This window comes from Eleutherodactylus coqui, chromosome 3 (genome assembly GCF_035609145.1).
Source record: "Eleutherodactylus coqui strain aEleCoq1 chromosome 3, aEleCoq1.hap1, whole genome shotgun sequence".
In the NCBI taxonomy this organism is placed as follows: Eukaryota; Metazoa; Chordata; class Amphibia; order Anura; family Eleutherodactylidae; genus Eleutherodactylus; species Eleutherodactylus coqui.
This window is the reverse complement of record NC_089839.1, coordinates 159,987,567-160,015,459: the sequence shown is the minus strand read 5'-3', so window position 1 is coordinate 160,015,459 and position 27,893 is coordinate 159,987,567. Positions and strand designations below refer to the sequence as shown.

The 27,893-nt window shown below is 42.0% G+C and overlaps 1 protein-coding gene across 6 annotated transcripts in view; it reads right to left on the bottom strand.

Moving 5' to 3' along the window:
* IQSEC1 (IQ motif and Sec7 domain ArfGEF 1) overlaps positions 1-27,893 on the bottom strand; it is a 566,448-nt gene that overhangs the window by 64,783 nt on the left and 473,772 nt on the right. For all 6 annotated transcript variants that reach the window (XM_066596453.1, XM_066596449.1, XM_066596450.1 and 3 more), the window contains 2 exons: positions 8,175-8,454; positions 3,372-4,624 (listed from right to left, as the gene is read on the bottom strand). In XM_066596453.1, coding sequence (XP_066452550.1) covers positions 3,372-4,624; positions 8,175-8,454 — 1,533 coding nt within the window. The remainder of the gene's footprint in view (positions 1-3,371; positions 4,625-8,174; positions 8,455-27,893) is intronic.

The window sequence follows — 27,893 nt, the reverse complement described above, 5'->3', positions numbered from 1 at the left end:
GACATTGTAATATACATATGACAAAAGAGAACTCAGGCGTCAAACCTCTCTCCTGCATATTGTTATATACATATATAATAATAGACATATAGTGTAATATATATATTAACTCACATTTAACTGTCAAAAAATTGTGACTAAAAGCATCATCATTACGGGTCATTTTTCCCACCGAAAATAAATAGGAGCCAAGGAGGGTGGCAGGGAAATTGGGTTGGAAAGGGTTAATGTATCTGACGGCTAGGAACAACAATATGTCTTTTTATACTATCAGAACAAATGACTGTCTTAAAATATGTTGCATTAAAGACTGGGTGGAGCAGAAATGTCTTCAATCCCGCTAATATGCCATGTCTGACCCACCACAAAGGTTTCTCTGTAGTGATAGCACTCTTAACTCAGAAGATAAAGCAAACATGAAAATATGTTGTTAAGAAAGCGTGGTTCGATGTGAGCCTGAAGTGACCGGGAAGGTGGCTGCTGGGGAATGTGACAAGAGCAGATGGTCAAGATCCTCTTTAAGAGGCCTGCCTTGCTGAGGTCTAATTGATGTTGTCGTCTTCAGGTGAGGCGGCTGGTTCGCATATTCGTCTTAGAGAAAATTCATGAAAACAGGCAGGAATGCAGAGATGCAGTAACACAAGTATCTACTACTAAATGCTTGTTACTTATAGCATTCACCACGTCTCATGTTTACACTTGACTCAGATTCTACAGTCACTTGTAAAAGCAAAGCAGTTATCCAGAACACTGGGGAATAATAAAAAAAAACAAAAAAAAAAAAAGATTCCATGGTGCCTGGAAATTTAGAACTTATTCTGGGTATTTTTGTGCTGCCGATTCCGAAAATACCATTTATTTCGATGTCAATATATATTTTTGTTATATTTATACCCCTGCCAGCATTGGCTTACTATTAGTACATATGATAAATATCGCACCAGCTGTACATCACACTTTGGTTTGTGAAACAATGTGTAAAATCATTGAAGAGAAATGGAAGGTGTTTCGGCTACAAATGTAGAACATTTCCTGTGATGAGCATGGAGAAGCTATAAGCAGATACATATTTGATCATATTTGATGGCGGACTACTGGTGACCGTGGAAGAACAATACCGTGGATGATGGGATACAAATATGATGGCGGACTACTGGTGACCGTGGAAGAACAGTACCGGGGACGATGAGATATACATATGATGGTGGAGTCCAGGAATCCCATGGCAGGAAATCACAGAAGTGTAGTTTCTCAATGAAGAAACTTTAGTGCTATTCATGTTCAAGGATTCCTGAAATGTATCTTTTTACCTTCAGCTATTGACAGTCACTACATGTATAATACAATATTAATTCACAGAACTCAGATAATACTGATCTACTAATCAGTCACTGCACTGGTCCCCGTCCCTTACAGAATACAATTTAAACTAATCACTCTCATCCATAAAGCTCTCCAAAGTGTTACATTGCTGCATATCTGTCTACCACCCTACCTGTGTTCTCCACTCTGCTAATGACCTTAAGCAAACATCCTCTTTAATCCAAACTTTCCACTACTGTCTACTATACTTTTTCCTGAGCTGCATCCGTTCTCTAGAATGTGCTGTGCTGGACAATCAGGTTAACTTCCAACGACCAGTTTTAAGAGTGCCCTAAAAACGTATATTATTAGGGAGGCCTATCATATTCACTAATATAATTCTTCTTAATTTACCTCTCTTCTATACTTCCCTTTGGAAACTTGAGTCCCTTCACCCCTCCCATCCCCCACCCGTCCCCCCTAATGCACTTCATATCTGTATATACACAGATACCAGCTGGAAACCAGCTCACACAGCTTTATATAAACTACTCTATTTATATAAAAGATAGCTAAACCATTGTACAGAAGAAGTACTTGAACTGCATGTGTCACCCCCTATGTTGATGGAAAAACAATAAAAAAGGTAAGGCTTTTAAAAAGCAGAGATTAAAATCCCCCCAAAAATTGTTGTGAAATGCAAGGATGGAAGAAGAAAGTAAGGGTGGAGCAAAGCCCAATTGATGGTATCATGACAAAAAGAATCTGGGATTGTAGAGGTTCAATAAATGTTTGAAATGGTAGAGGTGCTGCCTGCCAGATGACACCCCACCTAGATGGGCATAAATGTACAGGGAGAGAAGACCAAAAGGACTGGTGAACAGGTGCAACACTCTGAATATGGTGGACATTGGAGATCATGGATTGTGTAGCGTGAACCTCTTTTATTGAATAACATGCAAAGCCCGCATATGAAAACATATTGTTTCGGACTCACATCCCTTCATCAGTTCAGCTGATGAACACAAAACAATTGCAGACCTAGGGATGACAAATTCCCAAGTGTTAAGGGGAATCCCAGAAATCCTGCTCTATACAGAATTTCTGAGATTCCCCTTAACACTTGGGACTTTGATAAAGGGGCGAGACCCCGAAACGCATTTTCATATGCTGGCTATTCAATAAAAGAAGGAGTTCACATTACACCATCTATGATCTATGCACCTATTCACCAGTCCTTTTAGTCTTCTTTCCAAAAAATCATTGCGTCCTTAGGGCCTAATTAGGCCATGTCCTTAAGGGGTAAAGGCTGACCATGGTTCAAGATTCATGCTTCTGCTGGCTATGTACCTCCCATTTGGCTAGGGTCACAGGTCTCTCCCTATTTGTGTATATGGAATGACCATTCAATCCAGCCAAACCAGGTGGGTAGAGGCTGGCACGGAGCGCCCCAATAATTTTCCTCACAATTGTCGAGTCATTTTTATACTGTATTTTCTATAAAATGCTGCAGCATTTAAGAGTAAAGCAGTGGTTCGTAACAAGGAAGTCTGTTGGCATTTCATGGTGCTAGTGGTTTGAGCAGCATGAAGCTCCCAGCAGGTTCCCTTTAAAGGTTTACTTTAGACAAAACTGATACAGTGGGGTAAATCCTTTTTCTAGCACAAATTGTGCCAGATAACTGCCTTACATCATATTTATGAAGGGTTTTAGGCAGATTCATAGACTTCTTTTGTGTTCCAGAAAAAAAAACATGGTTTTCGGGGAAGGGGTGTGGCTTAATGTAGAAAAGGGAAGGGGTGTGGTCTAAATGCAATAAAGTTTGCCAAAAATTGTGGTGCGTAAACAAAGCCAACAAATAGGTGGTATGACGTTAGACGGAAGTGTCTAATGATGGACTGGATTTATGAATCACTGTGATCAATGTGGTGCATTGTAAGACTGCCTGTCCTAAGTTTGTAAATCTGTCCCTATTGCATGACACAAGAATTATTCCTTTAAATCATACTTGAAGATGTTTGGGCTGTAGGGGGTTTCCTTTAAATGATGAGGTGAATAACAGTACTTACTTATTGAAAAGGTTCAGCCCAATCCGGTAATGTCTTTTCCTGATCACATCATTACTGAATGCAGGCGAATCCCAGCTGTTGCGCGTTTCTTTGTGGTAGGTCTGTTTGCTCAGGGTCTGCTCCCGGATACTGTCTCTTGAGGACTCTGAGCTGCAGTTTATGGTATCATTGGAATTAGAAGTGCTATTTATACTGTCATTATCCCCATCAGAATAATCAGATTCAGATTTACTCTGTCGGTTTACAGTGCCATTGATTATCAACTGTGCATCAATAGGCCTTGGCCGATGGCGGCTCTGTTCATCTTCCCTAGGGATTATTTTGGTTGGAATATGGGTGATATGTTTGGGACTTCCTTGTTGACTGTGAATCCCTCTTTCATACATATTCTGCCTTTTTATAGATCCTCTTTCAGAACGATCACTAAGGTCTACTGAACTGTCACTAGGTGGCTCAATGGTAAGCAAAGGGAGATGGTCTATTCTTGACCGATGGTCCTGACAGTCCAGTGACGGGGTGCTCCGACAGCTTGTATCTGTATCCAGCTTATCATCCTTATGGGTCATGGACCAGTACTCTTGAGAAGAGTTCATTGATCTAAGTCTCAAGTCGGACTCTGTGCTGGACGGTCTGTCCACAGACTGAGAAAGAGGAAGAGGAGGGGAGAGTTCTTCCTCATCAATATAGAGGGTAACATCACTATAAGATGCTGTCATTTCATCCAGTTTCCTGTGATCAAGATTATGTGCCGGCTTAATCTGACTACTTCTTTCTAATTCCCGACTTCTAACTTGTTCGGATGCTTGGACTTCATCTGCATGTAAACTACGACAATTTAAAGCATCGTCGATAGATTCTGCAAGGGACTTGACTTGTCGAGAGAAAGCGTCTTCTAGTTCTGTGATAGCATCAGCAAAATCACTAGACGCAGCAGGAGATTTTAGTGACGTCTGCTCACCGAGATCCCCGCAATCAGACTGAACCATACGATGCCCTAATTTTGTGCCGTCGTTCGACAGAGATACCTGCTTTCCTTCAAAATATGAACTATGGACTTTCTCTGGTCCTTCAAAGGAGAACTGCATTCTCATATTGGACAACACAATTCGTCTCGACATGCGGTTTTCTGACATGGAACTTCGTAGCCTCTCGAAATTCTTGTTCATCTGATATTGCCGGAAGGCAGTTTGGATAGTGCGTGCAGCATGTCTGGTTATGAGACGGCCTCCATATTTGCGCTCCAGCATTTCCACCTAAAAAAGAAAATACAAAGTAATTATGATATTGTGGCAAGAGCAGAAATGTCCTGATTGTGTGAAACATTAAGCTAATGTTCATTAAAATTGTATTACAGATTCAGCATATAAAGGTTGTAATTTAATTTTCCCATATATTTTCTGTACAAAACCCTTCAGGGCACCATTTTTAGCTTTCAGGACCCCACAAACCTTGAAATTCTCCAGCTCAACATTCTAGAATTAAGAACTTATCTATTTCTGCACCAACACAACAATGTAGCATCTTATGTCATGTCTGCAGGACATATAGGGCAGAATTTATCAAGGCTTTATAGTACTTTGCATCATCAAAAAGTTACAAGTTTTGTGAAAGCAGGGTTTTGCTAAAATATCTTGCCATTTTTTGCTATTATATGCTTCTCACTCAACTTTTCCAAAGTGTCAAAAAAGGGGGAGCAAGATTTGAAAATGCAACTTTTTAAAAAGTCACAAAATTTGTTGCAGTCTTACTCCAGCAGCTGGGTGGCATAAAATGGGACTCCACATCTCTATATATATATTTAAAGACGTGATTAATTTAGCAGTTTGTGACAGTTGTCACAAATAATGGCAACAAAGCCTCCAACAAAACTGAATTGAAAAAAAAAAAACACAAAACAAAAAAAAAAAACACATGATAAATTCCCCTCATAGTTTCTATATGTACCATTTTTAGATACATCTAGGTTAGTATTTTCATTTTTAACTATTCGTTTTTTGTGATTTCACTCAATCTCAAGATGATTCAACAACCTGAGGATGTTGACTAAAGGTCCATTTACACTGAACGACTGTTGGGCAAACGATGTCAGAAGCTCGTCCCTGTGTGTCCGTGCTCCTGTGCTGTCGCACGGAGCGGCCAGCAGGGGGGCGGAGAAGTACAGGAGATTTCTCTCCTCTCGCTCCCCCACCCCTAACCATTGAGATAACACAGCGGCCGTTGTGAACGGCTGCTGTTTAAACAGAGCAGTGAGCTCACTGTTTACACTGCATAAACGATGGACGGATCAGCTGATCGCTCATCGTTCAGTTTTAGCAGCAGCCGTTCAGTAGTGAATGGCCACTGTGTTATCTCAGTGAAGAGGTGCAAGGGAGCGAGAGGAGAGAAATCTCCTGCACTGCCCCCATGCTGGCCGCTCCGCGAACCAGCCTGCACCAGTAGCTCCTGTGTGACAGCACAGGAGCACGGACACTGTTGGGTATCGTTTGCCAAACATTTGTCTCGTGTAAATGGACCTTAAGGCTGCCTTCACACAGGCAAGAAAAATCACGCGAGATTTGTGCATTGCGGGACGCACAAATCTTGCACAAATATTATGCACCCCATTCTTTTGAATGCGGTTATGCACATGAGCGATGTTTTCCTGCATGGCACTACGATGCGATGCAGGAAAAAAAATCCTGGCATGTTCTATCTTTTTACGCGGCCTTGCATCACAGCACCCATTGTTATCAATGGGGCCAGTGACAGCATCGCACCACGTACTAGGTGTATGTGATACGAGGTCTCCCATTTAAAACAGTGGGAAAAACTTTGCGTTCCTCCACCATGGCTGACAGCCGCGGGGGAGGATTGCTAAGTCCCCGAAGTGATGCAAGGCTGTTTTGACATGAAAATAGCCCACAATGTGTGCACAACCAGGTGAAAAAGCACTGTCTTGGTCATTTGGTAATAACACAGGTGCATATTTGGTTTCGAGAAAAGTCTGAATTGTTCTGTAATTAGATGTACATAATGAAGTTTCCCACTGAATGACTTCAGAGAGCTTAAAAGCTGTGAGGAAATGATACAGAACGTAGTGTTGAAAATGCAATACCTTGTGTCAGCAGGGACGGCTGCATAGCTTTACGGCCATGGTCCCGCTGACCATATTGCAGCTTTTCTTTTGTCTCCATCTCCCTTGTTTCCCCATCCAAAGTCCCTTTAGATTCCTCTCACAGAACTTTGAATTTGTCAAGTGGGCAATCTCCACCACCCACTGTCAATGGATACGTTGGAAAAGTGAAGTAAGAACAAAAGAAAAGCTGCAATAGAGTTTTAGAGGCCGCAGCTGTAAAGCTATGACCGCTGATAGGAGGATCTAACACATCCTCTTCAAAGGGGTTTTTCAGAGACTAAAATACTGACCAATTCTTAGGATATGTCATCAATAGATCAGGTGTTTGAAGAGGCCATAGTGCTTGGGCGAGTGCCGTGGTCTCTTCACTGCATGATAGGCACAGCGCTGTACATTTCATAGTGGCTGTGCCTGGTATAGCTGCACAATTTCATTCACTTTAATGGGACTGAGCTGCTCTCAGGCCAAGTGAGCGAAGAAGGTGACATCAGAGGACTGCTTACAGTGTACAAAATCTGTGGTGGATTGTTGCAATGCTGTGGATTTTCAAATCCGCTGCATACCCAATCTATTTCAGAAATACAGTGGATTGTTACTGTGAATTTCATCTACTGTAATGCAATGGCTGAAAAGTGCACCAAGGTCTGCAAGGGAATCTGCATGTAGCGCATGTGGATTACATTGCAGATGTGGGTATGGATATCCAGGCTCGCTCAACACCACCATAGGAAGAATTTAGACTCCTGTTCCTTTAAGTCTTATGATTACTAGTTGCTAGTAAATGGAATAATCATTTTCTCAGGTCTCCAATGTATAAAAGTCACATTTTCCATTAGCGTGTAGATACTAATTCTTAATGCAGAATAATATTATTGCAGATTTTCTGTTGCAATACTTCATTTTAAGTCAATGACGTAATGTTATTATCAAAAACAATATTACAGTATCATTGCCTGGTCCAGAAGAGTGTATAATGTGATCAAATCCCACTGCTTATATTAGTGTGTCTGGGATTTGTGCCACCAGAGCTGTTAAATTAGCATTATAAAAATACATATTTATAAAAAAATTATATTTAAACTATGCTATTAATACAGTGAAATGCGGGGGTCATATATCAAAACTGGCATCATTGCAGTGCTGCATAACCCATAATTCATCATGTCATAAAACTACATCGATAACATCCTCGTTAAACAGTTTTGTTATATCACATAATAAAATGTTTAATCATTATATAATGAATAGCAGTTCAACTTTCCAACATGTTCTATTTCGTACATTTACTTTGTGCTGTCAGTGAATGGGAATATTCTTCCTTCCATTTAGAGGCTGATAACCCATACAGACGTGGTATTTCTCACAGCTAGGATGACGTGGATACTATTATATCTAGTGAAGAAGGTCCCCTCTGTGTTCTATACAGCAGAAGCACAAATTTCTCTCCATAGATTGCTACAATGTAGATAAACTATCTGTAGTCTGAGCTCCAAGCTGGGAATTACACATGGATACTAAGTCTTGAAGCAGCTGTATCCACCTCTTATCTGTGAGTAGGACTGGGTCTGTTAGGGTGTTCAGCCTCTAGATGTAGGCAAGAATGTTTTATCCCCTAGAGATGTTCAAAATGTTCATTATGAAATCTGTTTGCATTAAACAGGACAGTACTAAGAATTGTAATCATATACCTGCTTGTCCTGTAAGTCTGAAGACAGTTCATAGCTCTCGGAGAGTGATCTAGAGCGTTTAATAGCCTCTTCCTCAGCTTGTTTCCGCAGAATAGACGTGGAATGCTGTAGCTTTGGCCTTCGTGACCGCTGTCCAGGGGATACGGAATAAAGCCCGTAAGAAGGATGGTCGTACTGGTCGGGGCTTATAGATGAGCTGTGCGTGATTGCTCCTTGGTGGTAGCCTGATGAGCCATCTAAAGACGCGCCTGTTTCACTTCCAGGAACCTCTCCTTCAACACTAGGCAAAAAAAGATGAAAATCCATAAGTCTAGATAGACACAAGATAGCAGTCTTCATTCATCACACAAGTCAGTCCTTTCAAAGCTTTCTCATAATCTGATATATTTAGAATTACATAGATTCATTAAAATACACGTCCTCACACCGAACCAGGAGATCTCACCTGTTCTATTAACATGTCGTAAAGTACAGTACTTTTTCTTATATCATGCTCTTAAACAACTTTTGTGCATTGAAGCTGAACACAGGCATGTATTGGGCGTGTTAGGAGACATTTGTGTCAGTCTTATCCTAAGGTCAAAGTACTGACTGATCACACATTGAACTGATCAGTGCCTTACAAGAACATCTATGAAACAAGCCTTTGAATTCTCCTCGTCTAATGCCTAGATAACCAAATAACCATCTGGATCAACAGGAGGTAATAGGCTGAACTAGATGGACATAGGTCTTTTTTGGCCTTACATACTATGTTGCTAAATGTATCAAGCCCTTTCAAATATTGGTTATAAACCCAATTATGCCAATAACAAGCATCCTTCCATATTGTATGTCCATCTCTCAGGCGTTAATTTCTAGGGCCCTTCACAATCAGGAACTACAAGGTTATAGTTAGAGTCAACATTAGCAAGCTGTGTTACACTCTCCCTGCCTGTAGCATGCAGTGACAGGTCTGTCCCTACACACAAGTAGGCAAAGGAGCTACTAGTCTTCATGCTGCAGGTGGGGAGAGGCCAGTGCCGTCTGCCTTGGTGACTCGCACCTCAACTCTGAGTCAAACTTCAAGGTTCAGTATAAAACACCCGCGGGGGTAACAGGCATCCCTGTCCTAGATCCATGCTACCTGCATTTCTGGAAGCATAAACCAGATGACAGAATTCCTTTAATATGCAGTAAACCGCCCTTGTGATATCCAACGCAGAGAGCGAGGTGCAGTTTTATCAGGTCAAGGTCCAGAGTAGGCGACCTTTTTATTAGTGATACACATCATAAAAGGAAATATGTAGCATGCAGTGAATACATGATTTTAGACAAGTCTTTATAAGTCCGTACTCAGTTGTCGACCAATGACCCTTACTTGTTAATATAATGTCCTCCATATAAATATCTGGAGAAATCAATATACATTCGGAATAGAAACACTACAGTGTAAAAGGTAAACATATATGTATCTCTCCAAGAGAAAGATTCATTTTCGTCCTTGTACAAATTACTAGTAAGATCCATTGCGGACGCTTTCGCATCCAAAAATACAATCCCTAGAGGAAACAAGTATTGCTATATGTAAGTAACTTGAAGCACCTGGGGCCCAATGCAAAATCTGTAACAGGCCTCTCCACCTATCATAAGCCATATATAATACTGCTGCTTATTCAAGTGGCAGAGGGCCCTTTCAGAGACCAAAACCCAGGTGTAATTACTACTTCTACACCCTATGCAACTACGCCCCTGGTAGTATATATTTAAAGGATTTGTCCCACAATAGACACTTGATATGTATCCATAGGGTAGATGATAAATATCTGATACCTAGAGGCCCTACCACAGAGCCTCCCATGATCACTAGAGTGGGAGCCTCAAGCATCCATTCTTGTTCACTGCATGACCACAGCAAAGTGTTTTAAGAGCCACGTTCATGCCACCCCATACAATATCAAAGGGGCTGATGGAAACAGTCAAGTGTTGTACTCAGCTGTCTTCATCTGTCAAGTAGTCATGCCATGAAGATGAACACAGGAGGCTAGGAACCTTCACTCTACTGATTGGTGGTACTGATGGGGACTCAGACATTTGAAGAAGCCATGGTTTTCAGATAAGTGCTGCGGCCCTAACTTTGTTACCAAGCTGGTTACTGGTAAACAATAAAGGGGATGGATGCCATAACTCCTTCAATCTGTTAGTTTGTGGGAGTGCCAATGATTTTATATTGATTCCCTATCCTAAGGAGGAGTGTACAGGCCATAATTATTTAAAAAGTCTTGAAAAACCCTTTAAGGAAATGCCAAAATAGGTGTTGAATTCGGTGGGTCTGCACTGTACTGTACATAGAGCCCTGTGCTCATAATGACAAAAATATTAAATGCCAGCCTAGAGAATGGTTGTACCTCTGTAAAAGGCTTTGAATGTTTCAGAGGAGCCGCTCAGATTTATGTCTTTACTCTCGGCAGAATTCTCACTTCAGAGCTAAAGTGCCAGGGGATTCACAGAGCCCGATAATGAAAGCTTCACGGAAATATTTAATTCTTTCGTCACTACGAAGCTACAGAATATATTGATTTCCTTCTAAAAAAACATTGCAAAACCAGAAACCTTTTGCTATGCAGTAACTATTACATTGCATTTTTTAGCCGTGAAGGGGCACAAAGCACCATAAGGAGTACCTGACATAAATGTTCTTTACCCCCCGTGTCACATCGTCGCCTGAGGTAGTGGCGATACATATGTATGAGATTTCGGTTAGGTACTTATCTTACTTTATTCCTTGTGATTTCTTAATGTTTAAGTGTAAGTGATCAATTGTAAGTGAGTAGCATCTTCTGCAAATTTAAGAACCCAGTAGCTCAACTTTCCCTGCTTACAGGCTCTCTGAGTGTTCAAATACCTACCCAGTCTACTCCCAAAAATCCATTTTCCCTAATACAGTAATAAGCAGACAGGCAGGAGGAAGGGGGGGGAGGGGCTGCAACTTCCCATTTGCTTGATTTCTGTGAAACTGCATGCTGTAAGATGGGCAGCAAAAAACTACCCCAACCTAACCACACACTTTATAATAAGAACGTTCATTCAGTTAATAGCTATTCCTCGTGGACAACCCCTCCACTAGGCAGAGGGTGCATAATGGGGCAAGAGGGGTAAGCCACTGCCACACTCCCTGCTGGCAGCTAATCTACCCTGATAAGAAAAAGATCAGGCATGTTGAAATTCGACATTCGCTACCCTTCCTTCCCATTAGATCTACCATCAGTGCAGAGTTAGGACACCTCTATACACATTAGATGGTTAGATACACAATGTGTATGGCAACCTTAAAAAGGATCTGCCATGTCCTCTGAAAAATAGAACTAGATACATACCCCCATCCATAGCCATGACCCCCAGCTGTATTTTTATGTTTGTTTTAGATGAATTCTGTTACTGGTGAAGCCCAATTGCAGTCCATTGTCAAGTGGATTGTCTCCACTGTCCAGTGCAAATCAAAAGTACATAAGCCTTTGACATTTGGTGGAGACTGACCACTTGAGATAGGACTAGTGGGTGGGGTGAGGGGGGCATCTGAAAAGGCAAAGGATACTAATAAGCTTAATCAGTCTAATTACAGATATAGCTATCTGCACAGTATGCTATTTTTTAACTCCATCATTTCCAAAAAACAGAGTTTAGAGGGAGCAGTGGATAATGGACTTCCCATTCTAAGTATGAAGACACAAAATTTCCAGCTTTGCTATATTTAATACACATTTAAAACGGTCTAAGAAAAGATTTGGGTTTTTCTTTTCAGATGGAAGGTAACGCTCTGAATGTGTATAGCACAGTGTACAAAGTAAAGTTGGAACAATCCTATCTATAGATATTTGCAGCCCATTTATAACGGTTTATATCCATTTATACCTGTATGTCCAGCAGATGCTCATATTCTATTCAGTTTCATCCACTGATGTTTCTATTCCTTGATGACTCCTGTCTTGTTCTTACAGAACGTCTTCTAGATGATGCTTTCTGTGATGACTAGTGTAACACACCTCTTATATTACCAATCATACCAGAGCCTGTGGTTACAGTCAGCACTTATTACATACACAGCCAGGCCCTCTAGTGGAATATACCGGCGTTCTAGTAACACCCAGTTTCCCACGGGTTTACAGTATATTTGCACTACAGGGCATGTTTGTATGGCTGTGTGTACACAGTCACAGCAAGCATGTAGTTCTAGCAAAAATTTGTTCTCCTTTTACCATGTACACGCCTACTGTAGATGGCCGAATAAAAGTCAAGTACAATCCTGTACTGGGCAAACTGTTGGCCTACTGTAGGTCTCCTACATTTTAAAGGTGTTATCCATCTCTTCACTATTAGGATAGGTCATCAATAGTTGATTGGTGGGGGTCTGCTGCTTGAGAACCCGGTCAATAAGCAGTTATCAGACCCAGTGTCAGTATAGATGGAGCCAGAAGCAGACAGCTCCGTACACATTGCAGCAGCCCGCGTTGGAGATCGCATTGAATTCAATGGAAGTTGTGTCTACATTATCAACCCAAACCCCTGCAATGTGTATAAAGCGGTCTTCCTCCTGCCCTGTACACACTGTCAGCAGCCCCAGAAATCACCATGGGTTCTGATTGGTGTCCCCCTGCCAATCAAATACTGATGACCTATCCTGAGGGTAGAAAAATATGAATTGCAAAAAGAGTGAAAAAAAGGAGAAAAGAGTCTAAAATAGTGAGAGAGAGAGAGAGAGAGAGACACATTGTTAAAACCCTCACCTGATGGGGCTGTGCTATGCTGGGCACAACTCCAATAACCACAATGCTATTTCCAGAGATCTGAAGTCCATGCCGGTAGCAAGCTTCAGCATTCTGAAAGCAATAAGGTCTTATCCAGAGGTCTCAAATTGGCTATATGGACAGCAGAAATACTCAAACCCATTACTTGTGGATTATGTAATCAGCATAGGAGTCATACCCATATGTTAGAATTATGCTCTTGTAACATAGTATGTAAACCCCAAAAGAAGGACATAGGTCCATCCAGTTCAGCCTATTATCCCCCAATGTGCTATTTATTGTCATTCACTTTTTTTTTTTTTTTTTACTTCGCCTACTTAAATTGGATCTGTTTTGGGGTAACTGTACCTGATGAAGACCCCCATGTAATGTTGAGACGTTTATGCAATCAAATAATATTGTTTTTTTATTGTCTGGGCCTTCCAATGGTGTTTTGGAGCGCTGTGTTGGCTGCACAGCAAGCATTGCCATCGACTAATGATGTTTTGAGTATTTCTGCTAACCTGTGGATAGGTCATCAATCGTGAAGAGGTGGACACCCCCTCAAGCGGCAAAGATCGTCACAATCATTATAACCATCATCACATATGCATCTCATTATAACACCAAAAGAAAATCTATGGAGTATATGAAAAAAACTCTTCTGACAGTTTCCCCTGAGATGGCCCTATTTTCCTATTTACCATACTGTATCGGGCCCCAACTGTGTAACCCTCACACAGTCTACTGTATGATTTAACTTCCCTGTTTATTCGCTCCATCTGGAATAATCCAAATATATTACGCAATACAGCGTTTCATAAAAGAAACAAAAGTTTAACTATACTGTGAGAACATGATTCATTGTGCAAAATATAATTACTGGATTTTCCTCGAGGCGCGCTGCCCCCCATAGTCATGACAAAGTATTACTGCTGTCAGTGCCAGCTCCACTCACATGAATCTCCATTTGTTGGCACTTGGCATGCTGTGAATATCGGATCATCTGCAGTCTAAGGGCACCGAGCTGTGAAATGAAGTGCAGTGAAAAACAATGCACTTTGCTCTATTTTTCCTCAATTTATCAGTTACATTACCTGAGAATTTTTTATTTTTTTTTTACCAAAAATTCCTTAGACGGTAAATGTTCATTGAATCCGCTTCCCATATGCTATACGTATTTTACCATTAAATATAAAGCTGATCCGTAAAGTGAGACTAGATCTGAATAGATGTGACATAAAATTTCACGTAAGAGCAATCTCGCTAAACCATAGGACATGAAATAGTTTTGTGCTGACCTTTTAAAATTCTGCATTTTGGGCCTGTGACAGGATGAAACAGTAAGAGGACTGGCAGCACCATCTGGCAAGTAGTAACCAATGCTGTAAAAATCTTACTACATTAAATCATTTATTTAAACCCTTTGACTAAAGCGACATTTTAAAGGTAATAACTTATTTTATTTCATGGAAGATTCAGAGTGAAATATCTGGCCTGCTGCGAGGATTGCAGGGTATTATTGGAACGCTCCCAGTGCTACCAGGATATTATACCAGGTTTCTCTCAGCACTCTGGGTTATTATCAGAATGTCCCTTTAGCCAAATGGACCTAAAATATAAAAAGGGTCTCCAAGATGAAGATTTATTTGGACTTCTGTCAAATTACAAAATGAGATTTCCATACTTATTCCAATTAGGGAAGGGTTCATTTTAACAGAAACCCTTGTTCTGGACGGGTCTGTTAACAGCTGTACTAGCATTTACGATGTCTTTTGTGTTCTAGCTCTCAGTGGTACTTGAAACTCTTGTCTATTGCTCTTTTTATATTGGGGTAAGTAGTAACTAAAGTGTTGATTTTTACTGAGATTTATGTCACGGTACACCGCCACAGCAGCCATCTTTGCTCGCAAGCTTGTGTTGCTGCCACCGTGGTTGGCCACTGTTCAAAACTGTCCTCTCCAGCTCAGTTCCTTGCATCTGCCCCTGGTATATGCATGTGTGCCCACCTCCATACTTAAGGAGCCAGTGCGCCCTCTGTTAATACCTCTGCAACCTATGCACTGACATTCTTGGCTATATTAGGCATCTTTCCGCTAAGGTGGATGCCAAAGCAATTTGATTGCACTTGTTGCTAAAGCCTGATCAGTAGTTTGCGTGCTCTTCTGTTTTTCTGACTTCTCTATTCCTGACCTCGGCTACATTTATTGGCCTTCCCTCTTTACCAGCTGCCTGCCCGTCTTGAACTGTTTATTGTATTGCACCTGTTCTGCCGACCCCAACCTCTTCTCTGATCCCCGTACTAAAGTTTATGGGTTTTCCCAGGACTTGAAATTGTTTCAAGCCACTCTGTCCTTCCTGGTTGCAGCTGACCAGGACATGTGACTATTGCAGCCAATCACTGGCCATAGCAGTGACTTTCTATCGCCAGTTATTGGTTGCAGCAGTCACATGACCTGGTCAGCAGCAACCAGGAAGAACAGAGTGGCTGTGGAGAAATTTTAAGTAGTGGGAAAACCCTTTTAACCCCGGCTAAGTCTTCTGTTCACACCCTCAGGTACTGTGCCTTGGTCTAATGTTAGCATTAGCTGTTACATAATTGAGATTACTTCTGCAAGTAATTGCCTGGGGACCTAACAGTGAAGACCAAATCCCAATTGGTGAGGTGAATGGGTGAAAACTGGGGTACCCCAGGAACTAACTCAAGATTTAGCCAAAAGTTATACCACAGTGTGGCAAGGTGGTTCCACATCCACTCAATGGCAATTTACTACATTTTATTTCAAATACTGTCAGTTGCTCCTTAGCAACTACAAAATTAGGATCTGCTCCATTTTCCTGTATTTTGCACAACAAAGGCCCCATAAAAGGGGAAGTGCGCCAATATGCAAGGGGAAGCATGAAACACTGTGCAAAATGCAGAGAAAGAAAAAAAACAAAAAACACATCTGGACCTCATTAGGCTAATTTCATTTTAATGCACGGAAAGGGTGTGTCAAGTGTATGAACTGACCCTGCGTATGCAAAAAGTACAGCAATTTGCGCAGACACGTGTGCAAATGTATATCATCCAACCTTGTTCATGTGCAAATACGCTGTGGTGCGCGCTTTTGCATGTACGGTTGTGTAAAAAATCCCTAAGTTTAATGGAAGTCAGGGATTGATGCGAGTGGATACATTCAATGAATATAGATTGGGATAAAATAAATAGTGAGAAATACATTTTTTTTTACCCTTTTTGCAGAATCGGACAGTATATTGCTCAGGAGTAAATAGCGCAGGTACAGTAAGTACTAAGCAACTTATGACGAAATGTCTGACAGTGAGAAAAAAATTCAATTCCAGCTCATATGGTTAAATGCTTAAACCTGACAACACAGAGCTCATTCACTTCCACGGAAAAGCCAGCAATCTGACAGCAAAACTCAGACTGCGCAGGAGATGCCAGGAAGTGCAGCAATCAAGACTCCTAAATGTCTGCAGCCCTGTACAGAAAGAGCGACCTATGAAATATTGCGGGTTATGTCGTCAGTCTCGCAGAACACTTAGGCCATAAAACCAGCAGCTGCCGGGAATTAAAAATCCGTCTAATGAGCTTCCCAAATCTCTCTTTTTGGAATTAAAGCTCAGAGTGAGAGCTAATTCTGGAATAGTAACATTCCTCGAAGACTCCTACGATTCTTCCAACAGCTGAGTCCTGGAATGTGAGCATTCATCCTAAATAAAGTAGGAGACTGATAGAGAAGCTGAGCGGAGAGCCGCGGCTCTGACAGCTGGGAGCCCACAACATTTCATATAGGATTACTGTTTTGGTGACATATTTAAACATTCATTTTCCCTCTTACCCTATAATTATACCATTTCCTTAGAAATGCTTTCTTCAAAAGAAGAAACATATTTCGAGGCATTTATCATAAATTCTATTACTCTCCTTGCATTCAATCTTTGTAAATCAGTCTACAAATAAATATATTATGAAGCAATTAAAGTAGAAAAAGGAAAATACGTGAGTGGGGTAATATCACTATGGCTAGCAATTTATACCTCCCCAACTCTCATGGTTCTGGTGAAAAGAACTGAGATCGCCATTAAAGCAACTCTCTGGGTTCCAGGCAAGATTCTGTCCCGGTATCGAAGGAGGCAGGGGGTATATTACCTGCAGTTCTCTGCCACCCGTCTGATCTGCTGGCTTTAGGACCAGATTTTGGCCATTCAAATTGAGCACAGCCGTTTTCTAACTACCTAATGCACACTGTGTACTACACTGATTGGCCATTGTTGATCACATGACTAGTTCTGGCCAATCAGAGAATGGGCATAGCACACTGGTAGCCTAACACCATCAATGCACTGTGGGGATTAGGTAGCCTGACGATTCTGTCAGCCATCTTTGACAACTTAAAAGACCTAGAGCTGGCGGACTGGAGGGATGGCAGAGAACAACTGCAGGTAATGTACCACCCCCCTCCCTCTCCGGCCCTGGTACACTATTTTGTCCCAAAAGTGGAGGGTTGCTTCAAGTTCAACAGTGATCTAAATTCAGGCATCTGTACCCTATAACACTGCAGATTCAATGTTAAAGAAGAGTAAATCAATCAGATCACTGTATGGATGGATGTAGGATGCCTAGAAAACACATACCTGCATTCAAATAATATAACCTATATAACTAATACCAAACATCAGTGCCTCTATGGTGACAATACAAGAGTTATCAGCTTATATAATATAGACATATAAGCCTTTTTGGTAAAAACATGCAGATCCCTCATATATTGATGTGGATTCAGACACATACAGTACTCTATAGGTAGGGCAACTGACACCTGAAATGTCAACAAGATCCCATTTTATTCCCTTAATATGTGAACTTCTTGTGATGATCCGGAACGGCAACTTAAAGTCTACATTGTACATACTTACTATCCATGTATAATAAATTGTGAACCTCTGCTTCTTTAGACTTCATGAGATCATACTATCACTCCTATGCATGAGATATAGTATAATGGCTGCAAGCGACTTCTTAGCAATGATCTTGTCATAAACACCTCTGTTCAGAGCTAGTTGGCGTATAGAAGATGGAACAGTATTTTGTAAATCTCTTCATATAAAAAAAACAAAAAAAACTCTGATTTACACACTTCCAGCTCCTCTGAGAAACTCCTCCCAAGAGATACACAAGACTGAAGCACTAAGGACGAACACATCACAGACATTTACATTTCCCTATCATGCTGTATTGCAACATCTATATATCAAAGTAGTTCAGATGATGCGGTATGAATGACACCTGCTCAACATTAAATGTGAAATACAAAGTAGGAATTTAGGATCAGCATATACAGGAGTCAAGCTACATTATTATGACCACCCGCTAACATCCAGAGTAACCGCCGTGTGACGCATGGACAGCAGCTAGACAGGCCGGGAGAGACTCAGTAGGGTGCCGGTAGGTTGTCTTGGGTATCTAGAGCCTTGCAGACTGCAGTGCATCTCACAGTTGTTGGAGGGTGCGTTGGGGAGGACCCATAGAGCAAGTACGACTATTGAGGTAGCTCCACAGATGCCTAATTGAGTTCAAGTCTGGGGAATTAAGGAACCAAGGAAATACTTGGAAATCTTGGTCAAGTTATTTCAACTACTGTCAGACATTTCTAGCCGTGACATGTTATATTGGCTTACTGTAAGATCCCATCTGCCCCAGAGAAGACATACAGCATGTATGGGTGTAGGTGATCTTCAAGGATGGATTCTTAACCAAATCAGGTCCGAGCACCTTCCCCTGGATGAGTGGCCCAGAGAATGTTGTGAAAACATTCCCCAGACCATAACGCTGCCACCACCAGCTTGTGTTCTTCCAGCAATGGCTGCAGGGCGCTTGCTCTCTAATGCTTCTCTTCTGACACGCCAACATCCATCCGTTCAATGAAGCAGAAAACGTGCCTCATTGGAGAAGGCAACACTTTGCCAATCAGCGGTGGTCTAATTCCAATACTGCCATGCAAATTAGAGCCTTTTCTTAAGCATAGGTGCAGTGACCATTCATTTACTTCAGAGCACCATACACAGTAGGGTTCATTGAACTGTTTTAGACACACATCTCATAGCCCCTGGTTCATTTTCATGGTGAGCTATTATGAGCCTATCACAGCTTATATACCCACCAAGCCAGCCCACGACATGTCACTTTCTTCATGGGCTACGTACTGCCAAGGTCAAAAGTGGGAGGTGGCCATAATAATGTGACTTGACTGAGATTGTGTTGAGATATTCTATAAGCTTTGGTTTCTTCAAAGTTTTAGTAGACAAGTAAATATTTTGAGAATGTGGAAAACCACTGTGTAATTGGCCAAAAACTTCCAATAGGAAGTGATACCTCTTACTCTAAACAGTACTTACTATCCAAAAATACCAACCTACCTGCAGTCCTTGGTTTCAATAAGGTTTATCAAAATGTATAAAATATAACACATAACTAAAACTTGTATGTTTTTCCTTAGAAATAACGAGGATGTGAATCAGGCGCTGCTCACATGGATCGATGGAAGCTCTTCCTTGTTTACTCAAACTTGAAGCAAAATGTTTCATGTTTGTTGAAGAGGAGGATGAATCATTGGGTGATTTGCATAGAAGAACACAGGGTGCTTTGTGACATGAGCTTGGCAACTGGATGGAAGCGCTCTGCATAGACGGATCACATGGAAATAGCTAGCAGGAGATGAATGCATCATGTGTGCACTTAGCAGGATCATTGTAATAATATGCTATGGCAGTGCTGATGCCCATACATCCCGGATCAGGTCGATGAGTAACAAGCTCCGCCTCACCACACCCTGCCCCTCCCCATTCAAAATATTAAATCCTTTGTTTTAAAGCTATGGCACACTGATAAATTGTACAAATTTTACACATTGTAGTATTTGCTTTTTATGCAAAAAACCCCCAAAAAACAGTTAAACATGTATCATTAAAAATAGTTAGAATTTTATGGTAATTAGGAAGCACAATCTTATAATGCTGTTCAGATTTGTGCCCATTATTTACTAGCTTAACCCTTCTGCTGCCAGGAAAATTTTCAAACTTTTGATAGACGTATAAAACCTAAAATTATAAGATAAAAAATAATTTAAGGTGTACACTACATTCATAGAATTTTTTTTAGGCTGCCTGTCCATGACAGAATATCGTTAGCTATATTTCGCCGTGGGGGAGGAGGGGAGATGACTGACCGGTCTCTGCGATGAGCCTATCTAATAGACCCAGCCTTATAGGACTTGATGTCCATTGTTCACAAACACCAATTCTGGCTAGGCGTAAATGCACATATATTCACTTTTTTTTTTTTTTTAGAACCGAATAGACTTAGAAAATCTCTAAGATCAGAATGCCAGTAAACATTTGAATCAATAAATGTCCTGATTATGTGCAATTAGATGTACAACTGCTCATAAACCCACTCCTATCATATTTGGGGGGATTGTATTTTTTGCCTGCTAAACAGGCAACACACATAGTCCCTGAAGGGTAGGTAAGGAAGGTGACGGCAGAGAACAGTTCTGGTATCCCCTTCCCGGAGTCACTGACTGCAGGCTGTATAGGGGGGGACAGATGACAGTAACAGCTATGGTCTTTCTTCCTGATGTCACTTGCAGCTTTCCCTCCCTCTCACACACACACACACAGCTAAGATACAAGACTTTTATTGTGAATGGTAAGCTCCGGATATTCCACCTAGAGTTTTCAACCTGATATTTTAAAGCTCAGATTCTGGAATGTAATATAATCACTAATAGATAGGAGTGAGAGTCGGAAAATGTGCTTAGTTGATAGGCGAATTTCCTGTTGCAGAGCTGTATTGGACGCTTGTTAGACAATGGGTGAGTTAGGTATACTCCACTGTTTTATATGTTGTATACATAACTCCATGTTAAGAAAGTTGTTCAGCGACTTTTCACTTCTCAGCCTCCTCATAAATAACATCAATGCATAAATGTAGCAGAACCACATATCCATATTGCAGCACTATCCCTGACATAGCGCACCATGTGCTAGGGAATCTTCCAAATGTCATTCATGTTCCAAACAATACCATTGCCAATGGAATAAAATCATAGCTGAGAACGTACTTCAGTAGCTGCTGAGAACTATTCCATTGATGCAGCACTGTGATGTGTGGAATCCCAAATATATCTCCCTCCCCTAAATAAGTCATGTTGGCTACTCCGCAGCACAGAGGGGACTCCTGATATATCTGACACCTTTGCAGAATCTAGATCTAGGCAGCGTGCCATGTAAGCCCTTGTTCCACTGCTGGTCTAGTAGGCTCACATGCAGCAGGGGGAACCTCTACATATGCATTAGCTTGTGTGACAAATTTTATTCCAGCCCCGCTCCCCCATATCACCACTTTAGGATGCATTTACATTCATTAGTTTAGGGTTTTTTTGGCATCTTTTCAATGCCACACACAAGTTCTCCCAACACAGATATCTGTTAAGTGGTATAAATAAGAGTAAAGATGGCTTGCTCTTGGTGAGCATCTGCTGAGCACCATTATTCTGATCCAGCTGCATTTTGGAACTGAAATGGCTGTCTGCCGACATATAGTTGTCACCAGCGATCAATCTAAACCTGCCCCATTCTGACAGCACTACAAGCGCTGACGGATGATAGACCCATAAAACATATATGTTTGCAGCCCCTAAATATGGAGCTAATGTAAAAGTATCTGATTACATGGATGTATTTTTCACGGTTAGGTTTCAAAAATGCAACATGTGCTAGTTTTGCCTGTTTTGGCGAAACATACGCCATCATAGCCCATGTACAGTGATTAAAATACAAACATCTGTATTGCAATCGTATTTCATCAGCATTTGCATTTATTGGTTTGATTTTCTATTAGGCAAAATACTGATCTGCATCTGGGATGAGCCTGCAGTACTACGTCAGGCCACCGCACAATGTACAGAGCTGTCTGTTGCCAGCAAGAAAGCTTTCCAAATTAGAGCAGCAGCCCTGGCAATAACCCCCACCCCAAAGGTATATGGGTGTCACTCTTCTGAACCATGGGCAGCATGAACCCAGAACCGACATGCCCATGTATGTTTTATTCTGAGATGCCATTACATTTCAGTAAAAACAGAAAATTAAAAAAAATTGGCCAAAACCGAGCTGGAATGGAGTTTCGAGTCAAAGAGGCGAGCTGCACCAAGCGTTCGCCATCAAGACTGACAGCTCTCTCCTATACACAAGCAGGAAGAGGAGCTGTCACTCTTGATAGAGTGGATGACAAGAGCCAGACGCGGCCTGTTCCTTCAACTTCAGAGCTCAGTTCCGAGTTAAACTTCTAAGGCCCCCAGTCCACGGCATTGCTATGGAAAGCACCTGCACCTGTCCACGAGCGGAGAATCACTGCGATTCTCCGCTCACGGCAGGCAATTCACAGCATGCTGCGAATTGCCCCGATTCTCCGCAGTCAGCCTATCTATGGCCGGCTGTCCACGGGCGATGCGGTATCCCGTGGCGAAGCTTTGCCGCGGGAGCCGCCGCCGAATCTCCGACGGTCAGCCCTATCTAATAGATAGACTGACCACGGAGAATCGGGGCAATTCGCAGCATGCTGTGAACTGCCAGACTGACGTGAGCTGAAAGAATTTTATTAGCGCTGCCAACTGTGATAAAGCCTGCACCGTTGATTAGAGTTCATCGCTCAATTCAAGAAAACTAGAATTGAGCGAGGAACAACTCGTGCATGAAAACTGCACGATGTCCCTGCATTTAGACCCAACGATTCTTGCTAAAAAGACAGCTTTGAGCGAGAAATGTTGGGTCTAAATGGGCCTTTAGTCAGACCTCATCTAGAAGCAATGGGATGAAACTGAAAGGGAGGAGACACAAATTAGATATTAGAAAAAAAACTTTCTTACAGGGTGATTAATGAGTGGAACAGGTTACCACGGGAGGTGGTGAGTTCTCCTTCAATGGAAGTGTTCAAACAAAGGCTGGACAAATATCTGTCTGGTATGATTTAGTGAATCCTGCACTGAGCAGGGGGTTGGACCAGATGACCCTGGAGGTCCCTTCCAACTCCACCATTCTCTGATTCTAGGATTCTAACTCCAAGCATACTGACAGCCAAGGACTGTAAGTTGTAGTTCTGTAACACCTGTAGAGCAAGAAGTTAGAGAATACAGCTATTAAGTTTACAGTTTTTCTTGCAAGGAAACTGCATTTTCGCTATAAATATTCCATCCATTTATGGCTGCCGGCTGCTCTGAAGTGACCAAACTAGCAGCAACTGCCAGAGCGGTTTATTTATAACCCGTATAAGTGGCATTTTTCAGCAGGACGTCACGTGTGAGCCTAAGTTTCCTTTATGATGGTCAAGTGCACAAAAACTTGTTGAATAAACGTCAATGACCCGTAAGCTGCTTTTCATTATGGTAATCTTGTGAGAACAGCTGTATGGGGAAGGGACACTGATTCCAGGCAAGCTGGAGAAATGTCACCAGGAGATGATAATCGGGGTAGATTTTCCATTTTAAGGGATTCTTAGTAATGTAAAACACAGATGTGGGCGATTTTACTCAAATTCTTTGGAAAGCACTCTGCATTACATCATGGTTTCTGGCAGCCGATCTCCGATACAGATTTCTAATGTCGAAAGAAAAACAAGCAATTGTATTGTAAGTTGTACTGTACTTATTTATAATACTAAGGTTTAAACAAACATTTGCACAAAGCTTTGGTGCAGTCCGGCAAATTGTTTATTGTGCATTTACCCAGGGCATGGGGCGTTGAACATTAGTAGTCGTCCCCATCCACCCTTCTGGCTGTCGTCATGTACTTGGTAGTCAGACGATATTCACCAGGAAAACCTACCCAATAACAAAGCTTAATTACTACCAGAAGCATAACTTGAAGCTTCATGACAATAAAATCTGTTATGAGGCCCCTCACTTATGATATGCCAGTAAGGGTGCATTCACGTGGGCAGGAAAATCGTGCCAATACAACCCATTATTTTCAACTGGTGATTTTTTTCCCCAAAGCAATCCTGTGAGACAGAAGTTTGCAGGGTGTTCTACTCTCGTGTGACTATCACATTAGCCTACAATGTGCGGTCTCCGGCAAATCGCACAGCTCATGGACGGGGCGTCTGTGTGTTGTGCGATGCGAGTGGCGCCCCAGAATATCGGGTGCGATTCGTCTTGCCCCTGTGAATGCATACTTACGTTGCTGGTAATCCTCTTATAAAGGTAGAGCCTAGCGCTATTGGGTGCCATCAGGATCCAGATGTTTCCTAGTATCAGTTCTCCTTAAGGAGATACCTAAAAGGTAGGTGACTAAAGGATATCCTTCCTGACCCAAGTCTATAGGCCTCTCACTAACCAAGCTAGAAACCTACTGCACACTGATGAGGGGCAGAAACCTGAAACAGCTGTCTGTGTATGGAGTCAGGCTTGATTTTCAATTCCTCGTCATTGTTATAAGGCTCGTCTAAAGAGTCTGACATTGACTTGCAGGAATGCTGCCTTCCAATAGGTGGAGCTGCAAAGGTATTGTTCCATCTTCCCATAGATCTTAAATGGAGCAGCAGGGTGCATGCTGACTAGTAGCTCCCTTCAAGCTCTTACTCACTACATGACCATTTGGAACTCAGGACCCCTGTACTAGTGATCGGTGGAAGTCCCAGCAGTGGAGCCTCTGCTCCTGTACTAGTGATCAGACATTATCTATCCGCTGAATAGGTGATAAAGGTCAATAACCTCTTATTCTAGAGCCTACAACATGCTCCCCGCCTCCATAGAAGACATCTATGTAATTGTACTGTATACTTTATCAAGATCACATGGATTCCCAGCATCGCAGTATGCAAAACACTAGTCAGCAGACTTCTATTTAATCAGAAAACTGTAATAAAGTCCGTACTCCGCAGCTGTTGCACATTACACAAGCCCTGACTAAGCCAACGTTTCACATTTTCCACCAAAATAAACATAAAACCTATTTACTGTGTGATATACCTGGATGGCTGCCACCTGACTCATGGCAATGATCAATGGCTAGTTTTATATGCTATATATAATGTAATGCTGGCTGTGGAGAGAGCAGACACTGGATGCTCAGTTCTTGCAGAAAATTTGAATTTAGTGACAGGATGCGAGGAGTGAGTCGAGACTGTAAACGTCTTACCGCCCGCTCGGCTCAGGTCGTAACAGCTTCTACAGTGTTTTATAGGCTGCTAGCAGGACAAACTGGGTTCTGGGTAACAAACTCAATTGAAAAAAGCATCTTAGGTTTTGAGAAAGGAAATCTTAATGGAAAAACACCCAGGATATTTTACTCATAACTCCCCCGCAATGTTTTTTCTAATTACAACTCAGGCCATTATCCAGAAGATAGATCCAGCTTCAAAATGTTACTGTTAAAACTTTGCAATGATTTTAAGTTTACACTCAGAGTCACACAGCAAGTTCGTGAATCCGCTTAAGCGTCTCAAACATTAGGGTCTTAAATTTTAGCATAATTATGGTTATAGTAACATAGTATGCAAGTTAAAAAAAAGACATATGCCAATCCAGTTCAGCCTATTACACCCCAATATTCATTCATCCGGCGGAAGGCAAAAAAAAAGCCCAAAACAATGGGTAGAAGCCAATCTTCCCCATTTAAGGAAGAAAAATTCCTCCCCAACTCCAATCTGGCAGTCGGAATAATTTCCGTATCACTTTGATCACCTAAAAAGTCCATCCCGTTTCCCCTTTTCTGTCACTGTGCCTAGCTGCACCCACTCACAATGATATCAGAGTGGGTGCAGAGTGAGTGCCCTGGTTGTCAAACGTGTGGTGCCACTCCATTCATTCCAATGGCACTGATGGAAGTAGCCAAGTACAAACGCTCAGCTATCTCAAGCAATCCCATGGAAAATGAGTGGAGCTGTGCTGTGCATGAGTGCACCTACATTCAATCAGTATTATTGTATCTTGATGCCACCAGGAAGTACTGGTGGAGATGAGAATGACTATTGACGCCCCCTAAAGCTCATTTGCTGGAGAGAAGGCTCGGCTGTAGGTCCTTGTAGGTAACTATAATAATCCTGTCCGCTGTAAATAGTGCTTTCCGCTCCTTTTTCCTCCCTGGCCCTGTAATCCCCGCGCTCCTGGCCTGCCGTTGCGGCTCCCTGGCCGTTAATACAGCTGCTCGCGCCTGCACGGTGTTCCCCAGCCCTCTAATCACCGCTCCTGCTGTGTGGTGCCCTGCGCTCCCCGCTGCAGCTATGTATCTCTCAGGGCGTTCTGCGTCGCTCCCCGGCTGTTAATACTACAGCTATCATTTAATACACAGCTATCATTTAACTTATTTAACTCAATGGAAGTGGCACCTGCAGAACCAACCCTGGCCGCTGCAATACGAACAGCTCTATCTGCTTCCAGCAGTATGCCAAACAGTTGATCAGCGGGGATTAATAGCAGTGAACCCCTGCCAATCAACTATTGATGACCAATCCTGGGCATAGGACCACAATAATAAAACCCCTTTAGGGGTAGTTTAAGGAAATCCCTTTTTATATATCAAATTGGTGCAGAACAAATATTAGGAAAGCTCCAGTTCAGTGTGTACCTCTACCAGCTACAGCTATTAAACATGTTCCGGAGGAACACATTCTTCCATCGATACAAATGCACATGCGTTTATTTCACAGGATGATCTCCAATGCACATCATCTTCCATAATAAAAGCTGATTGAAACCAGTAGAGAATACAAGTGTTATCGGTGTCGAACTGCACCACACCTGTAATAGATGCCATCCATACCCCTCAACTTACGAAAGAATGTTAAAGTAAAGGTCTTCTCAGTTTCTTAGTGCTTGTAGTGTCTGGTTAATTATTAAAATGAATTTCATTACATTTCCCAGTGCAGTTTTTATTTACCAGTATAAATTCTACAGTATTTAAGGCCACACAATGAGAATAGCTAGCTGCATCCTATCAAATACTAAACAAACTGCATCATTAGATGATTACTGATGACATCATCAGTGACAAGCATCAGACATTTATAGATTACTGCTGTATCCTAGCTATATGTGATATGTTTTCACAGGAGGACTTGTTAGTTATACAGAACTCCAGGCAAAAACTAAAGTAGTAATAGGTCTTAAAGAGCGAAATATTTTATTTATTGTTCTGCTGCAAATACATTAAGATTCTCCTCATCAGGAGGGTCACATGCCAGTTATTTAGTCATTAGGTTTAATGCAAATTATTTATGGTTGACTTTACATGAAGACGTCCAAACACCACAGGATTGTGTAATTGGCTAACCTAATATTCTATAGGGGAATTTTAAAACGTAATACAGTAATTTGTGTGACACAGCAACATTACACTGCCATTGAACTCAATGGAGTCGCAGTGCAAATTGCAGGATGCAGCAGGTTGTTGCGACCGCAACGTCACAGTTGCAAAAATTGCAACCTTGTCGGGCTTTTTTGTGATCGTGACATCTTGGTCGCGGCAACCTGCAACTCGCACAGGGACTCCGTTGAGTTCAATAGCTAAGCGATGTCACAGTGCTACACAGCGATCTTTAGTCGTGCAACCCGCCATGTAGTCCTAGCCTTAAAGGGGTTGTCCCGCGCCGAAAGGTTTTTTTTTTTTTTCAATAGGCCCCCCGTTCGGCGCGAGACAAACACAAGGGATGGGTTAAAAAAACCCCCCACAGTTTAGTACTTACCCGAATCCCCGCTCTGCGGCGACTTCTTACTTACCTTACCAAGATGGCCGCCGGGATCTTCACCCACGATGCACCGCGGGTCTTCTCCCATGGTGCACTGTGGGCTCTGTGCGGTCCATTTCTGATTCTAGCCTCCTGATTGGCTGGAATCGGCACACGTGACGGGGCAGAGCTACGAGGACCAGCTCTCCGGCACGAGCGGCCCCATTC